The sequence below is a fragment of the Nesoenas mayeri genome (assembly GCF_963082525.1).
Source record: "Nesoenas mayeri genome assembly, chromosome: 15".
NCBI classification, from domain to species: Eukaryota; Metazoa; Chordata; class Aves; order Columbiformes; family Columbidae; genus Nesoenas; species Nesoenas mayeri.
Genome location: NC_137559.1, coordinates 12,907,764 through 12,924,544, shown reverse-complemented (window position 1 = coordinate 12,924,544; position 16,781 = coordinate 12,907,764). Strand labels below are relative to the sequence as shown.

At 39.3% G+C, this 16,781-nt stretch overlaps 1 protein-coding gene across 1 annotated transcript in view; it reads left to right on the top strand.

Annotated features, from left to right (window-relative positions):
* Positions 1–11,162, top strand: part of KATNIP (katanin interacting protein) — a gene marked incomplete at its 5' end in the record, with an annotated part of 53,465 nt that extends 42,303 nt beyond the window's left edge. The window contains 7 exons of the mRNA XM_080354164.1: positions 170–234; positions 1,929–2,039; positions 3,646–3,785; positions 6,344–6,445; positions 7,101–7,261; positions 9,568–9,656; positions 10,986–11,162. Of these exons, the coding sequence (XP_080210290.1) occupies positions 170–234; positions 1,929–2,039; positions 3,646–3,785; positions 6,344–6,445; positions 7,101–7,261; positions 9,568–9,656; positions 10,986–11,038 (721 nt within the window). The 3' untranslated portion in view covers positions 11,039–11,162. The remainder of the gene's footprint in view (positions 1–169; positions 235–1,928; positions 2,040–3,645; positions 3,786–6,343; positions 6,446–7,100; positions 7,262–9,567; positions 9,657–10,985) is intronic.
* Between the last annotated feature and the right edge of the window lie 5,619 nt (positions 11,163–16,781).

The window sequence follows — 16,781 nt, the reverse complement described above, 5'->3', positions numbered from 1 at the left end:
ATACTGTTAAACAGATTTTATTGACATCAGAGGGCAATCTTAGTCCATAATCACAGGCAGGGGGATTAGGAGTGGTGTTTGTGGAGGCTTAGTTCTTTGGTTTTGTTATCTTCTTTTCTGAATGAGCTAAGGGTTCATAAAGAAATTACTTTGTCTTGTTTTTTGGCAGGACTGGTTCAAAAAGAATGGAACAAGCGAGTATGGACTATGAAGCGCCGCTAATGCCATGTGGTTGTATCCTTCTCTGTCATTTTCTTACTTGTAGTATAGAATATTTTAGTTATACACTATGGTTAGGAGTCCTGACCTTTTTGAATATAACAATTTCTGATACTTTAAGGAATTATCAAGATACCAATAATATGAGAAAGGCTTCCATTAAGTGTGAATTAGGAATAAATAAATGGAATATAATATATGAATGTGTGACGTCTTTTCAGATGCTCTGGTAGCTTTTTCTCCTACCTTTTATAATCCATCCAAGCTGGAACTAGAGGTGCATTAGCACAGTATCCAGCCAGCCCATCAAAGCGAGAAGTAGTCTGTATATTTTTGCATATCTTTGAGTATCCGTCTCATTTTATATCTTTATTAAGATTGACCAGGACTGTGTAATATTTTTGCCATTTTTCTTATTGTTTGTTACTTTTTAAGCTTATGTTTTTTCCTAGATAAGCACAGTGCAGCCTTCTGTGATAATACTGTCGTGCCATCCATCTATTTGACAGGCCTTTTAAATCCATTAGGCTATTCTAGCCAAGTCTGGAGACAATGAGGTCCCAACAATACCAAGTTCCTGCCAGTTTCATGAAAATCTGTGTCTGGGTAGAGGAAAGAGATACAAGTGAGTGCTCCATTAGAGAAATGGACAGCACAGATTCCATCATTACATTTTCTGCCATTTGGTTTGGGCGCATATTTGCTGGCCAGTTATCACCTGTATAATTCAAAATCAGGCAAAGGCACGTTCAGGAAACACAGGAAGGCAGTAAAGGCTCCAAACAGGAGGTCTGGTGTTAGAAAGTTGCAGTGCATAAGGCCTCTGGGGATTTGAGCTTGGTTGAATGTCAAGATGGAAAAAAAACCCACTTGTGGGTCCAGATAAAGGCAGTTAAACGAAAGCAAAGGCAATGCGCAGAAGCAAAGGAAAGCCAAAAGATTTATTGCCTACTTCCCATCAGCAGGTGATGTCCGGCCACTTCTCAGGACACAGGGCTTTAGTACATGTAGCGGTTGCTCCAGAAGACAAGTGTCATAAATAACGAACGCCTCCCCTTCCTCCTCCTTTCCCTTTGCTTTTATTGCTAGGCAGGCATCATCTGGTACAGAATGTCCCTTTGGACAGTTGGAGTCACCTCTCTTGGCTGTGTCCCCCCCTTGCCCACCCCCAGCCCACTGGTGAGGGAGGGGGGAATGTTGGAGAGACAGTAGCCAAAACACTGGTGTGTTATCAACACTTTTCTGCCTACCAGTACAAAGCACAGCACTATGAGAGCTGCTGGGGGAAAATTAACTCCACCTCAGAGCCTATACAAGTAGGTGGGACACACTAATTCATTGGTTCTTCATCTGATGGAAGAACATATATGAATATATATATGTGCACATGTGTATATATGAACATGTATAGACAGACTTTTGCCTAACTGTACCATCTACAGGTGTCCAGCTGTGTGGGTGTATTAGCAATGGCAGAAATGGCAGACTTCTTGTCTTAAAATAGTTTATTTAGAGACGTTTTAGACTTAGTAAAGCCAGAAGGGAAAGCAGAACTTTTTCACCCATGGTGTTATGCTCCTAAACTACAAATAAGAAAATCTGACAACAAGATGTGGGCTGCACAGTCATTTTTGAAACTGCACATTAAATAGTCTGTTAGGACAAAGTATCAGTATCAAAATTTTCCTTAATAGTGTTTTGCTTTTTAGTTATTTTCCAGTTTCAGCTTCTGACAAGTTGGGGTGATCCCTACTACATTGGTTTGAATGGACTTGAGCTGTTCAATGAACATGGAGACCAAATCTTACTAACTGAAAACAGTATCCTTCTGCAGAGCAAGGGCCTCTGTCCCTTTCAGATACACACTTCACTCCCCAGCAAATTATCACATTATCACTTCCTACTTCTTCCAAATTGTCAGTTTATCCCGTGTGATTACTTTGCTTGTATTTCTCTATATTTACGTAATGGTACTTGTTTCCGTATGTTTTAATGTGTTCTATATACGTTGAGAACGTTTCTTCTCTGTGAAGGATGCACTAACAAAGCAGGACAAAGTTACAGAAGGGAAGGTTGAAGAATGATATATGGTATTTTTTTGCTATCAACATTTATTTCTTCTATAGTATGGAAGGACGAGGAAGTTTGACGAGCTATAAATTCATAAGAAAAGGTTGACCTCAGTTCTTTGTTATAGAATCTTTCATTGTGCCACAGGAAAGAAATTTTTCATAATTCTTGTTCTGGAGCCTTAGGCTTTTCTAGACACCTGATCCAGTCATGAAGATAAGGGCTGAGACTGAATTTGATTCAATGTTCCCTGGGTAACCAACAGAGGCAATGAAGGACGTGTTTGAGAGATTCATAGTCATCAGGGTTACACCTCAGTGCTCTGAATCAGCTCAAGTCTCTTAAGAACTGAAATGTTCATACCCCAAAGTATAATTCATGTAGTTCAGTCAGATGGAAGAAACAGAGTTTTAGCCAACTAGATAAAAAGCGTGGAAGCTGCATGAATTGTATCTCCCTAAGGGTCCCCATTCCCTAATAAGTAGAGGATACAATGAAAAAGGTAATAAAGGCTCTTTCCTGAGTGCTATTTTTATTTGTACGATACATTATGAACTTGAAACATTGGGAATGGAGATGAAGCATTTTGAAATTGAAAAGTGATAACAGATTGTTTTTAAGAACAGGGGATCTTTAGCTTAGTTTTTAAACAGTTTGTCTTTACAGGACACTACAATGCCAGGTAAGGATACCTCTGTTTGTTTTGAATGATCTCCTGTTTCTGCTTGTACAGTAGTGTTGCTTGGATATATTAGGATTCAAAAAGAGCATATTTGTCTTAATGCAGTACTAACTGGGCTTTTGAAGTAACCAGATTTTCTCTTCAAAAGCCTGTTCAATAAAAGGTTTAATCTTTCCTCCTCAAAGAACTGAAAGAAGACCTTGTTAGGCAGTTACTGATTTTCATCACAAAACCTGAGCACACCCTGGTCTGACTGACTACGTCCTGCAAGGTTACTTTTCTTGAGATATATTTCATATGAGGACTTTTCACAAGTTCGTGCTAAAAAAATTAGTCTTTGTCACAAAAAAACCCGTGAGGTGCCTATTCCTGATAAGGGAACTTTATTGATGAAGTCATAAATACAGATTTGAAAGTAAATTAAATGCAACTAGTTAATTTATTCCTATTTTTGAAATAATTTTGAATGCCAGAATTCATAATGGTTGTACTGCTTTTAAAAATGTGTGTCCAAATTCCTGAGCCACCTGTGTTAAGTACTTGAAGTATTTTTAAGTTTTACTGCTGTAGTGGCGAATACTTGCTCATGGAATCTGGAAGAGCAAGTGTGAACTTTTAAATAGGATGTTTCTGAAATGTGCTTCTCAGTTATTTGCACTTAAAGGTTTTTTCAGATATTGCTGCTTTTCCAGATAGTGTCAACGTTTTAGAAGATGTATCTGGAGACATCCGAACTCCAGACAAACTCATTGACAGAGTAAATGACACAACTGATGGCAGACATATGTGGCTCGCACCAGTTCTTCCTGGCTTGGTACGTTTTCCCTTTTCATTCCATTTTAGCGATGGGCATAGGTGTAGCTAGAAGCATAAAGGAAAGGGGAAGTGTGCATAATTTTTAGGTAAATTTGATATTAGTAAAGGATGTAAGTGACTGTCTTTTAGAAGTTCTTTTTATCCCAGTTTCTCTTCACTGCACAGATAGCAGCAGTATAGATTTCCCAGGTTTGTCATCTCCTCCTGTCTCCACGCTGTAACAGCAGAGGAATTTCCAAGGCTAGCATAGATGTTTTTTCAGTTATGATAGAGACACGAAAGAGTTTAATATGCGTGGTTTGTGCAATAAAAACCTTTCAAATGGGAGCTGACTCGGGTCTTAAATTCATTTTTGCAAAAAGCAATGAATGTTATTCCAGCAGTGAGAATTTTTTAAATCTCATCTGTGTTGGGTTCAAATTCATATATTAGAGCAGACTTAGTATTTCACGTCCTAAAGTGATTCAGCCCTTTTAGAAGCCCCATGTTTAACATGTGGGGGATCAGATATCTAAGCAGGAGAAGCAGAATAAACTTAAATGAGTTCTGGCTTTGTTTTGGGAGTTGATTTTTATTTTTTTTATGAACCTGTTCTGGACATCATTAAGAAGTATGTAGTTCTTAGAAGAGAATGAATTTTGAAAGTAACAAAATTTAAACCTGACATGTGATATGTTGTAGCTCACTGTATTAGATGGATCCTTACTCCATACGTTACAGTTATTAATTAGAATATTAAAAGCAGGGAATTGAGTCAATTTTGAAAATACTTCATTATATGTTGTAATGCAGTGAGTATAATTAGGTTAAAGCTTTGAAGTGTCCTTGGGGAAACTGACCGCTTGCATTTCTTAGGAAAATGGAAGGTCTGTGTGCTAATGCTTGAGGCTCCAACTGTGTAGTTCCCACACCTTGGATCCTGGTAGTTAATTTGATGGGATGCTCAAATATCCATTTTAACATCATGAATGATTGATTTGACAGCCATCTGAGTGTGCTCATGTCCTTATAAATATGTGCTTGCAGAGGCTATTTCATTTTGGCAAAAGGAAAATAACAGTAGCTGGGGTTCTAGCACAGATGCACACGCTGTTGTGTGTTGTTATGTCTGACACCAAGTACTGTACAAGAACATGAGATACCAGTTTTAAAAGGGTAAATTGATAAAGTGTGATATGCAGGAGAGAAGAGTAAGCAATTCAATGGCACTTTTGGTACTTAAACTATAGCAAATTATACCTTTTCAAGACCCACATAGTACTTTTCTCAGTTCTGTCTTCTCTGGTGTGGTTGTACAGCCAGAAGTGTAAATGCCATCAGCCTGTTCATGATCACCCTCTGTAGTTGGGATGCTGAACCAGAGCTTGCGGATACTTACACCCTCATTGCCAGGCTACTTTGAAACATGCTGGTTGCCTAGAAAGCTGAATTAACTCTTTGCTATACCAGAAGGTTCGAAAGCTTTAAGGAAATTTTATATTATAGCTTTTATTTACCTTTCTAAGTACCTTTTCCTTTCTAATTCTAAAAGTGTTTTCATCTTTTTCAAATTTATTACTAATGTAGGTACAATTTCATTTCCTTGTTACCCTGTTTCTGATTGCTATTTTATTTATTTGCTTGGATGTATTGTCAGTCAAATTTATCATTGGTGTTTGGCTAACACTTGCTATTGGAGACTGTGCCCAAATTGTCTTCTGGCAAATCACAGATATAAACATTTCTATTGATCACATCTACCTTTCTTCTTCAGTAAAAAAAAATGAATAATGATTTAATACAGCTAACAATATCTTCTCCAATGCATCAAAGGATTAAAACTTCAGAGGATTCTAGATATGAGGCATAAGATATGTTGGCCCAAAATTGATATAGTAGCTCATAAAAGGAATACCATAGAATTAGCTGTAATAGGCAAGATTGGTTTCCTGCAGCCTAATCTTTGGTCTTAACATCTTGACGTTAATGTCACTGAAAGTAAAATGAACAATACCTCAAGTAATAATTGTTTAGCAAGCATCTGGAGAATTGTCTCTACATTCCTATTAGTGTACCTCACTCAAAAAGTGCATGATTTCTGTAAGAGCTTTCAAAGTCAGGGGATATAGGAGAAATTCAAGGTTTGCAAATAGAAAGGTGGAATTCATTCTTATTTGGTAGAAATGAGATGGATAGGATAGGATAGGATAGGATAGGATAGGATACCAGCTTGTCTTATCCTGTGGTACATGTCTGTATTTGGTTGATGAAATACTCAATAAAGGACCTCTCTACTCCACTTCCAACTGACCGGCGGTGCAGGATGGCAAGCACAGGGGTAGGTGCCATCTCCTGATGAGTCATATGATACTTACATTTGAGAGGGTAGCTCTGGGATAGAGGCAACACCTGGGAATTATCGACAGAGATGGCCCCTGAAATGAAATCCTTAGTATCAGGTATCTGTTCTCTAGCTATATCTATTTAAATACAGACCTCTTTTGAGGCAACATGCAGGAGAATGTCATTTCTTGAGGGAGTTTGTGCTGTTAAATATAAACTGATTCTCTTTTACAGGTGAATAGAGTATATGTCATTTTTGATGTGCCTACTACTGTGTCAATGATCAAGTTATGGAATTATGCCAAAACACCTCAGAGAGGTGTGAAAGAATTTGGCGTAAGTAATTTTTGTATCCATTTTGTATGTTCTGGTGAGTCAGCTTGCTTGATTGCTGCACTTATTTTCACAGTTTACTGAAGTGTGATTCCATATAATCTCAAAGGATGGGATTCATCTCATTTAACTCTGCATTTAGTATTAAAATGACTAATCTATGCCAGTCATCTGTCCTCCCTTTCTTGTCTGGGGAAAGAACACATTATTTGATTTATTTTTTCTTAGATAATTCTCTTAAGGTAGGGTAATGCTTTCGTTTTTCCACTGGCTATAGAGCAAGCCTGGAAGACTAGTTTAAACTACAAACCCAAGTTTTAGGCAGCTCACGTGAGGTAAAATTCATTAATTCCTAGATGTAAGAGTGATTCACTCCAGTTAATAGAATGGCAATTATGTAAAACATGAAATCCATTTTTAATTACCTATTTGAAAGTTGCATTATAAACATAAGTGAGAAGACCAAAACGTGGGAAAAAAAAATCAAAATTCAGTAGCAAACAGAGCAAAATAAAAGATTTGAGGAACAAAAGCTAAACTAGTGACCAGACTTGTGAAACAAATGGGGCAAGATGATTTCTAGTTAATTGATAGAGACAACTGCTGAAGGCAGTGCCTGATTTCTGCATGTTTTTATTTGTTTCTTAAATATCTTTAGCTTCTGGTGGATGACTTGCTTGTGTACAATGGGATTCTGGATATGGTGAACCATGTAGTATCAGGCATCCTGCCAACCTGTGAGCCAGTGGTGCCGTATCACACCATTCTCTTTACAGATGATGAGAAGATTTGCCATCAGGAGAAGAGAACTGTTATTAGGTATGTGAGTGCATCTTCATTGGAAGAAAGAATCTTGTTTTCAAAAAATGATTTTATCTGACTAATATCAGCAATATGTATATTGCTATAGAAAATTCCCTTCCAAAGTGTACTCAGCCTCACTTAGTGAGAAATAGATAGTAGGATGAAATTACCAGCTTTATTTGTAAGCATTTTTTTATCACTTACTGGGATTCATGATTCATATTTACATATGTTTTTGTGGAAGCCTATAGTAATAAACACAAAAGAAAGAAGTTAAGCTTCCTTAGAGAAGAAGATATTACCCAGAGAAAAAAGGAATTCAAAGTTAATGAAAAGGAGCCGAACATCAGAAGTAAAGAAAGTCCTCTGATTTGGCACAGATACGAAATAAGGAATCAGAATTCTACTATTTTTTAAATGTTTTAAAATAATGAACTTCTTAAATGATAAATGAATTGCATTCAGAGGAATGACACTTTGAAACCACTAAGTTGGCAATCTCACAGAAAGTATGATGAAAGGCAGTGAAAAAGTGCACTTAGATTTAGAAGGTCAGGATTGATAGGGTCTAAAAACCAATGCCTAACAGGGAAAATAAAGATTGAAAGAATATTTTAAATGAGATTGAAAAGTGAAAAATCAAAAGCTTATAAAAATAAATGCTTTCTTATACATTGCATAGCTCACAAATGGAATGTTTTGCATGTATATCATTTGGGATAAAAGGTGACAGTTTTGCCTTCAGAAATGGCACATCATTCATTCAGAAGCATATTCAAAGATTTAGAAATAAGTGGAAGGAATGTAAGCTGTCCTGATGAAGAGCAGAAGTTCACATTTACCTGTGGGGTTTGTTTTCCTGCAGTTCTCTAAAGCATTGGCTGTTGGCCACTGGTACTGTCAGATGTTAAAATAAGTTGTTACTTGGATGTATTGTGTTAGACTCATGTTTTTGTACAAGTGGCTGTGTTGTCATGGTAAAATTTGGAGGTAAACAATTTTTCAAGTGAAAAAGTTACTGAAATGAAAATGTCTTGAGGAAATATGAGTTTTGAGAAATTTTTTCACTCAAATATGAAAAGGAGGAGGAGAAACAAACCTTTGCTTTCTTCAGCTTAATGTCTTTCTGTGAGTAAAGTTATTTCATTGGAAGCAGAGAAGCACCTGCTGAATCATAGATCTTTTTCACATAACTTCCTTGGCACATACAATATTTGTAAGACGTACATCCTTTGATTTAGTTCCAAGAAGGGTATATTTTGGGGTCACACAAACTGCTTGATCTGTTTTCCAGCCAAGAACATGCTGAGTCTCTTCTCTTGTAGACTTCTGTGCGGGAGCTTTCTTGGTCTTTCTTCTTAGACTGTTTTGTAATCTTCCTTTCCTTTTTTTTAACTACTACCCTACTAAAATATAGGGTACTTCAGCAACAGAAGACAAATCCTTCACAACATGCTGGATAATATCCCTGCACCTAAAAAATGCTCTTGAGCTTTTATATATCGTTACTTCTGATTTTGGCCTATTCTCTTTCACATGTCACTGTTCAATAGTTTATGAATTCTGAACTTGAGTCTGATATGATCATCAATAGCATAAGTTCTGATTTACTTTGGTATTGGTTCCCTGTTTCACTCTGACAGCTTGAGACACATTACATTTTTCTTCAAAAATAGAAACCTATTTTTTTGCGGTATTTGTAGAGAAAAGAAAAATACACTTACTTTTTCCCAAATGTATGGATGTTTTGTTTTTGTCTACGTGAAAGGGAGATGTTATTAGTGATGTTTTCTTTAGCTTTCGATTCAGCTCATATTTTTTTTAAATTTAATTTAACTTCGTAGTTATTACTTCTTTCCCAAAAAGAAATTGTTAAAATTTTGCAGTAGCCTGCAAACAAGACTTGTCACAGTAAATGAATTTTCTTTAGTTCAGAAAATTTTCAAGTAATACTAATTATAAAACAGTGTTAAGTTCCATGTAGGGATTTTTATATGCTCTTTATACAGCACTGATTTAAAATCTCACTTTGGTTAATGTGGTTCAAGCTGTGTAGGCAGGCAAGAAAATTGCAGAGTGAATATGATATGTATATTTGAATGTGTGCCTGAATGGATGCCACTAATTAAAAACTGGCAGGAAGTCCTTCAGGTGGACACAAACGCAACGGCTTTATTTCTGGATAGTCTCGTATAACGTGCTTCAGAGCTTTGTTTAGCCTCCAGGACCTAAATAACTTATTTGGTGACCTTTTCCATGACTCTGATAACTTTTCAGAATGTTGATTACTTTGGCTGTTGTACTGATTTTAATCTTTTCAGCAATCACGTGGGTGATCAGGATGTACGAATGATGAATGAAAATGAGATTATCACAAACAGCAAAAAGAAGCAGGTTGTGGCTGATCCAGGTTAGTTCTGTCTTCTATAGTTTTCTTCTGCTCACTTTCTACAGAGACAGTATGGACAGTGAACATGGTTACACACCTAAACTGGGAAAAGTGGAGAGACTTACACCTCTTTTATATATTTAGGTCTACTTTTTCTGCCATAGGAAGGCAAACCAAGAATGTCATACTCTGGTGGATTTTTATTCTATATCTGAATCTAAAAGTGGATGATATAAATGACACGTAGTCATAGCTTATTCCAACACATACACAGAAGTCCTCAGGAAAGAAACTGGCTGAGGATAAACTGGGAGCTGGTGTTAATTGTGCGGGTTCATAGATAGCTTGTGGAATAATAGACTCACTACATCCACACTGACCATTCAGGGAGCTTTAGAGATGATGCATATATTTCAGAATTTGCTGCTTGTTGCTCCTCAAGCAAATCCAAAATCCTGATTAGTGTAACAAGGGGGAAAACGTGGACTTTACTCTCCCCACTGTCTCTCTTGTTGGTCTTTTCTCCCCCAAGGAGAAAGAGTAGATTGTGTTTATAGTCTGAAGAGTCCCAGCCATTCATTATAAATGACTCAAAATAGCTCCCTAAGTACGTTACAAATTCTCAGCCAAACTGGTGTATTGAAGATTGTTTTTCTCTCCTGAGCATGACACTTTCTTCAATTAGTTCCTCTGGAAAGTGTTACAGAAATTATTTGATGGCTTTTAGTAACAGTTCTGTAGGAAAAGGATTTGAAATGCCATTGCCTGTACAAGTGCAGCTTCAAAGTTATTAGTATATCAGCCCTAGTTGCATCAAAGTATTTTGAACATCTCTGTGCCTGTTGTAACGACATCCTGGGTTCCAGTGCAGCCATACCCGATGTCCAGTAAAAAGTAACTGTCATTTGCATGGCCATCACATCCATTGTCCAAGCATTAAAGACACAGAATGCTTCTGAACTCATCAGTTGAGGATTGAGGATTGCCATCTGCCCCGTGTCTCCTCTGTAGTACTTACTGCTATCAGCCACAGTGGTTGATAACACAGATACGCAGAACGATTTGGGTGGAGGAGACCTCAGGGTGTCCCTTCCTGAGGGAGGGTCCCATCTCCTGCTCAGAACAGTGTCAACATTGAATTCAGACCAGATTTCACAGGAAAGTGATACTTGGAAATGTGAGAAAATTGGCAGCACTCAGTGTCAATGTAAGGAACATTATTGAGAAGAGGAGCTGAGCTTTCATTCTGGGATGGGATGAGAAATGGGCATGTTTCTGCCTCATTTTAGTCTGTGGCTTCGCTGTTAATACAGGTACAATCTTAAAACAGCACTCAATTTTCCTTAACAGCTTTACGTCCAAAAACCTGCATGTGTGAAAAAGGACAGAGGAGGAAAAGATAACAAGGGATTGTCATTGGAGGGACCTGAATACATCCAGCCCTAAATAACTGCAATCTAGATGTCCAAGATATTTATCATCCAAATGGAAGATTTTCCATATATGCTGCTGCTGAACCACCTCCTGCCTTATGAGAGACAGTTTGTTTGCTACAGGAAATTTTCTTCAGTAATGAAATTTAAAGCAGGAATTCATTTTTCTGTTTGTTTAAAATTGTTATTATCTGTCTGGGTTTCCTCCCTCCCCCCCTTAATTGAAAATCCAGAGAGGAAGGAACATAAAGGAGTGCAAACCTTTTTGCTGACAACTGTTCCTGCTGAGTACCAAGAACTTGGGTGAAGCAGGCTGGTTATAACATGCGATCTTTCAGAGTCTTTCTCAAACTTTAATTCTTAAATCCTGACTGATGATAAAGCGCCTCACTAGAAAAAACAAACCAAACTGTCTGCTTTGTTTCTAATGCCTGTAAATAGTTCTTTGGGAAATGCAGTTACTAGAGGAAAGACTCTTTACCTCTGTTTGTGGGCTGTTCCTGACGTCTGAAGAGGTTCCCCCGGGTGTGGAGAAGTGTGATGAATGCTTTTAAAAAGTGGAGATCAGGAAATGGCGTTTCTCAAAGTTTAGTAAGTAAGTCTCAGCTGTCACTTCTTACATTTTTTGCAGTGAAATATTTCTTTACCATGAAAAGAGCAAAATAGGTGTATTGCCTGAAGTGCCGTTGACAGGCACTCTACACATTCTTCAGAGTCCTCCTGCTACAGAGCAATGCTCTTTTCTCCTGTTTACCCTGAATTTGGTTATATGAACAAGGAGGCCATGCCTCTGTGCTGCAACAACCAGATCTCTTGCCAGCAACATGCCGTCACTTTTGAGAAACGGTAAATGCATTTTAACTTGCAGAAGGTAATGAGTGAACTGCATTTTCAAACACAAAATACTCTGCATTTGTAGTCATTTAAAGAAAAACTCTAACCAAATAATTATGCTGCAGGATTTATAGCTATGCAAATGTACTTTTCTCTGAAAATTTGTCAGTTGTGACAATCTGTAAATCTCCTCCATTGAAAATTCTTCCTTTCTCGTTTAGAGCTCACTCATTGTTTCCAGAGAGAACTGAACACTTTGAAGTTGGTATATGTTTTAGACATGAAACAGAGAGATACTCTTGCAGCTCCTGATATAGGGTCAAATGTGCTACTTCCCTTTCTGTACTAAGTCAGGAGTGCAATATCTTGTATATTGGCTTATACAAACCATACTTCTTCACTGTTTTTGGCTAAGCTGAAAAGATACAACATAGTAATGTATTTCTCAGATTTCCGTGTGCTGATGGAGCAACAAAAATGTGTTTTATACTAAATACAAACACTTTACTTCTAAATGTAAAACTGTGTATGTGAGTATATTGTACTGTGTTTAAAGGCTCTTCCCAAACTGCGCTGACAAGTGAACCTTCTGGTGTTCTGAGAACTGTCACCCTGTGTTTACCAGTGTAGCTTTACCAATTTTTGCTCCAAATCAGATAACCATTGCATGCAGCTCCCAAACGAAGAAGAGGAGATGCTGAAAGGAAGGTTATTGGTAGGGTAAAACCAAATAGAAATGTATGCCTTTGGAAGAGGAGAGGCTATAGCAAGGTTTTTATGGCACAATCACAGATTTGCCATGTGAGCAATCTCTTGATTGATCTCTTGATGAGACTTGTCATATTGTTTGTTTTTCTGAGAAAATTTTATTGAATGTGAAGAGAAATGAAACCCATCATGTTTCCTGGCACAGAATAGCATCCTTCTTATTGATCAGAAAAGGTGTGAGTGGGAGAGGACTTCCTATGCTCATCTGTCTTCTCCATATCTGTCTGGAGCAGCGCAAGTCCTATGCGATGGACTAATGATTTTTCAACTCTAATCCTTTGAGTTAACTCTGGGTTTTGTAAATTATTGCCAAGCACTTGGTCAGGCTCAGATGAGTCACAGTTCTCTCTGTCGTCTGTTACTCTGCCACCAACTCTTCCTCACCGGTCAGCTGGTAATTCAGCCAGTTTTCACACCTTTTGCCTTTGGAAATCTGGATCCAGTGCAGCTCGCCTGGCACAGAATATTGGCTTGGACCTTCTGCCAGCCTCTCCCAGTGGCTCCTTTTACCCACAACTGCCACACTGTGGAAAGACCATGAAAGTCTTTAAAATATTTCCAAAAAGACGTTGAAGTTGTGGAACATCCTCCCCTGCAGTGTCTCTGTCTGAAAGGTTTGCCAGCCTGCTGGCTGGGCTGGGCTGGGCTGACATACACCACCAAGGCAAAGCCTAATGAAGTCCTTGATTCTAGTCAGTCAAATAGAGAAAGTAGCATGATGTTTACAAAATACTTCATTGTTCTCTGTGGAGTAAGAGATGTCAACATTTGCCCTCGTAATTGGAGCTGAGAGGTAATGACCCTTTATATAACCAAAGATAGTTAAGTCCCCTAGTCAGCCCTATATATTCAAACGTAGGTACTCAAATCATTGCCACAGTGAATCGGGGTTAAAAAACCAAACAAACAAACAAAAAGTTTTATTCCATTTTTCACCTTTTTTTAACTAAGTACTCACAAGTAGATTTAAGTCAGACTGGCATTTACAGGAGGGAAAAAAGGAAAAGTAAACACACAATCAAGAAAATCCCTGCAGAGCACTTCAGTCGATGCCAGACAATTCCAGCAAGAGTAATTCAGCAGGAAAGTGCACGGTAAGATCATTCAACATTGTCAGAAGCATGACAAAGGAAAAGGAAGGATTCATATGAATTTTTGCTAAAGCCTTTTATGTAAATTATTAAACTTTGACGCAGTTCCAATTTCTGGGCCACTCAGAAACCTCTATGTCATAGTTACTCACTTTTACCTGTTGTGACTTGCTTTAAAGGGGTTTGATCAAGATAACAGAAATGAGTGAGTTTGTCCCACAATGACACTGAGAAGGGCAGAGGATAAAGAAATGATCTGTGAGGAAGTACATGTCATGCTGCCTGCTTTTTGATCTTTAAAACGATATTTTTATCAGTCTTCACAGTGTAATCTGAAAACCAGGATGCCTGAGAAGACCTGCAGCTTCTGTTTTCAGTTTCTGCCTTTTTGTGGTTTAATCCAGCAGAATTTAAACAGCAGTGAGAAGCACCTGTCTGTGGACAGGGGAGCAAGTAGGGGTGCAGACAGTGTAAGAGGCAGCATAGAAGACCTCATGGAAGACCTCTTCATTTTGGAGGATGAACGCATATGAGTTACATGGGGAGCTACATACAGCAGCTAAATTAAACAGCCCTTCTCATGGCTTAGGCTGGACCTGGATGTAAAATTGCACTACAGCACCCTGCTGAGGCGATGCTGTTTTCTATAAGATTTCCTGGTCCTGCTGGACTTTTACCATGTTCCTGGTGTGTTGGTGTTTTCCCATAGTGATGTTCAGTCCTGTCTTTACAAGGATGTGTGCCAGACTGGTAACATCTGCAAGAGCCTGACAGTGCCGGTGAGTGACTGGGTGTTGTGAGACTGGACAGAGACCTTGTAAACCCGGTAACATGTGGGACAACCAGAGATAGCTGTCAGCGAGGATGAGAGCAATAGGTGAGGGAAGTTGAATGTTGAGTCTTTAAACCCTCTTATGTTACCAGGAAAAGCTCACCTCTCAGCCTAAGCCAGGTAAGAGCAAACATGAAGTGCTGTATTGACATCTGGATTCTGGCTCATGCAGGGGATGAAGTCTGCTTTTCATTTGGTTGAGTCAATGGCTTTTACTCCATAAGAGACAAGAATTTCCCATTCCCACCTGCTGTCTGCCTCAGTAATCCTCACCGTTGGATGCATCTCTACACTCGCCTGGGGAATACTGCAAGTGATTGGAGTCCGAAGCAGCATTGGGGTGAGTAGACACATTGCGTGGGGATGCCCTGGGCTGGCCTCTACGTTCTGGGGCTGCCGATCCAGGAGGCTGAGCTCCAATGGGAGCTGCTCTGCTGATAAGAGCCAAATCTTCTCTCCTTCAAAAAAACGTGAAGTCCAGAACATGCTGCCTAGTAATGGTTTCACTGGTACTATAGATACCTATGATGCACACTACAGCATTTGATGCACCTTCCTGTGTTCCCTGTTAGCTTTTTTCATCATGTCTGTCTTTTAGCTGCATCATTATGCTTAGAAGGTCTCTCCTTTTGCCTTCCAAAACAATCCTGAAGGTCCCGTTCGGAATTATTCTTTGTCTTGCAGGTGTGACCAACCTGTTTTCTTCCTCAGGCATACATGCTCAGATGCATTGGAGCATTAGTTTCACCTAGTTTCCCATCTGTGGGCCCCTTGCTGTCTGTGGTGTCACCAGCCCCTATGGTCACAGCACAGTGGCTTCTGTTTGCTCAGGGCCCTTGTTTCCCAGGGTGCTGGTGCTGCATGTCTGCAGCTTGATTATTGTTCCTTCAAAAATGCTGCAGAGATAAATGTTCTTCTTGGAGATGTGCACTGCTGTGACTCCTCTAAAGAGCACAGAGGAGCATAACATACTGGAAGAATGTTTGCTTCCATTTGTGTGCTGAGGTCCTGCTATTCGGAGCACAAGGAGGTTCCTGGTTCAGTGGTCTCTTTGCCCATTTTTGTGACTATTTGGTTGTTTACTGAGAAATGACTTACAGTCCATGTGAGACACAAACATCCCTTTATCACGCAGCTTGTATCACCCTAATGGAATTCTGTCAGCTGAGGATAAAATGTGGACTAAGAAAGCAATTATAGAGTGAATCTCCTAGCTGCAGGCCGAGCCGAGAGATGGGGACAGAGTGCCCAGCTGGAGTTATTTCCTGTCCAACTGGCCTCTAAATCTTGCTGGGAAGAGATCAATTTTCCACCCTTGTCTAATAGCACCAGCCCCAGTCACTCTGGCTCAGGACCCTGTGAAGTGCAGCAGTGTTCAGATCTAGGCACAAAAGGAAACATTTGCGATTTGCGACTTGTTCTTGCTGACCTAGAAATTACTGGAAAAGTGAAAACATGGCTACAGACCTTCTGTCTGATGACAGTGATCAGTGAGGTAGGAGTTTCCCAGCCTGGACTATTGCTTCCAACACTGTTTTGGCTCTAATTAGAAGAGGAAAACCACCACCTCATGATCTGCTAGCAGTTGTGCTGTGTATTTCTGGAAGGTCCCTATTACACAGTGAGATCACAGTGAAATCCTGCCTTTAGCTTTCAGCTTGCTCAGGCTCTCCTTGGTGTGACTAAAATCAACTTGACTCACGAATTCTCAGTGTGTCTCTGCTCCATTGCTCATGGGACTTTGCAAACTGTCAGCACGCACAGGTTTTGTGGAGTTTTCCCAGGAGGATGGGCATTCTGGGGAACCATCAACCAAGGGAGATACATCAGACACACAGAGTTCACTTGTGTTCAGCTTTTTCTTCGTACTCATATGTGATCAGTTGTTTCAGAGCTCAGTTGCTGATGCTCCCTAGCTGATCTGGATCTAACTGGCAAAGGAGCTTCATGGGGGTGTCTGAAAGTTCATTACTCTGAGCTAAGCATGTGGAGGTGAATGTCAGCAAACACTAGAGGAACTTAGAAATAGCCAAGTCTCCATCTTTTCAGCAAAGAAGCCAGTTGCTATCTGCATGTCTTCTGGCCCTGGCAGAGGCAGGAAGTGTGTGCCATGCTGAAGAGAAGTTTTAGATCTGGACTCTTCATCTCAGAGCTATTGTAGGGGCCAGGAGGAGCCTGGGATGCAGCT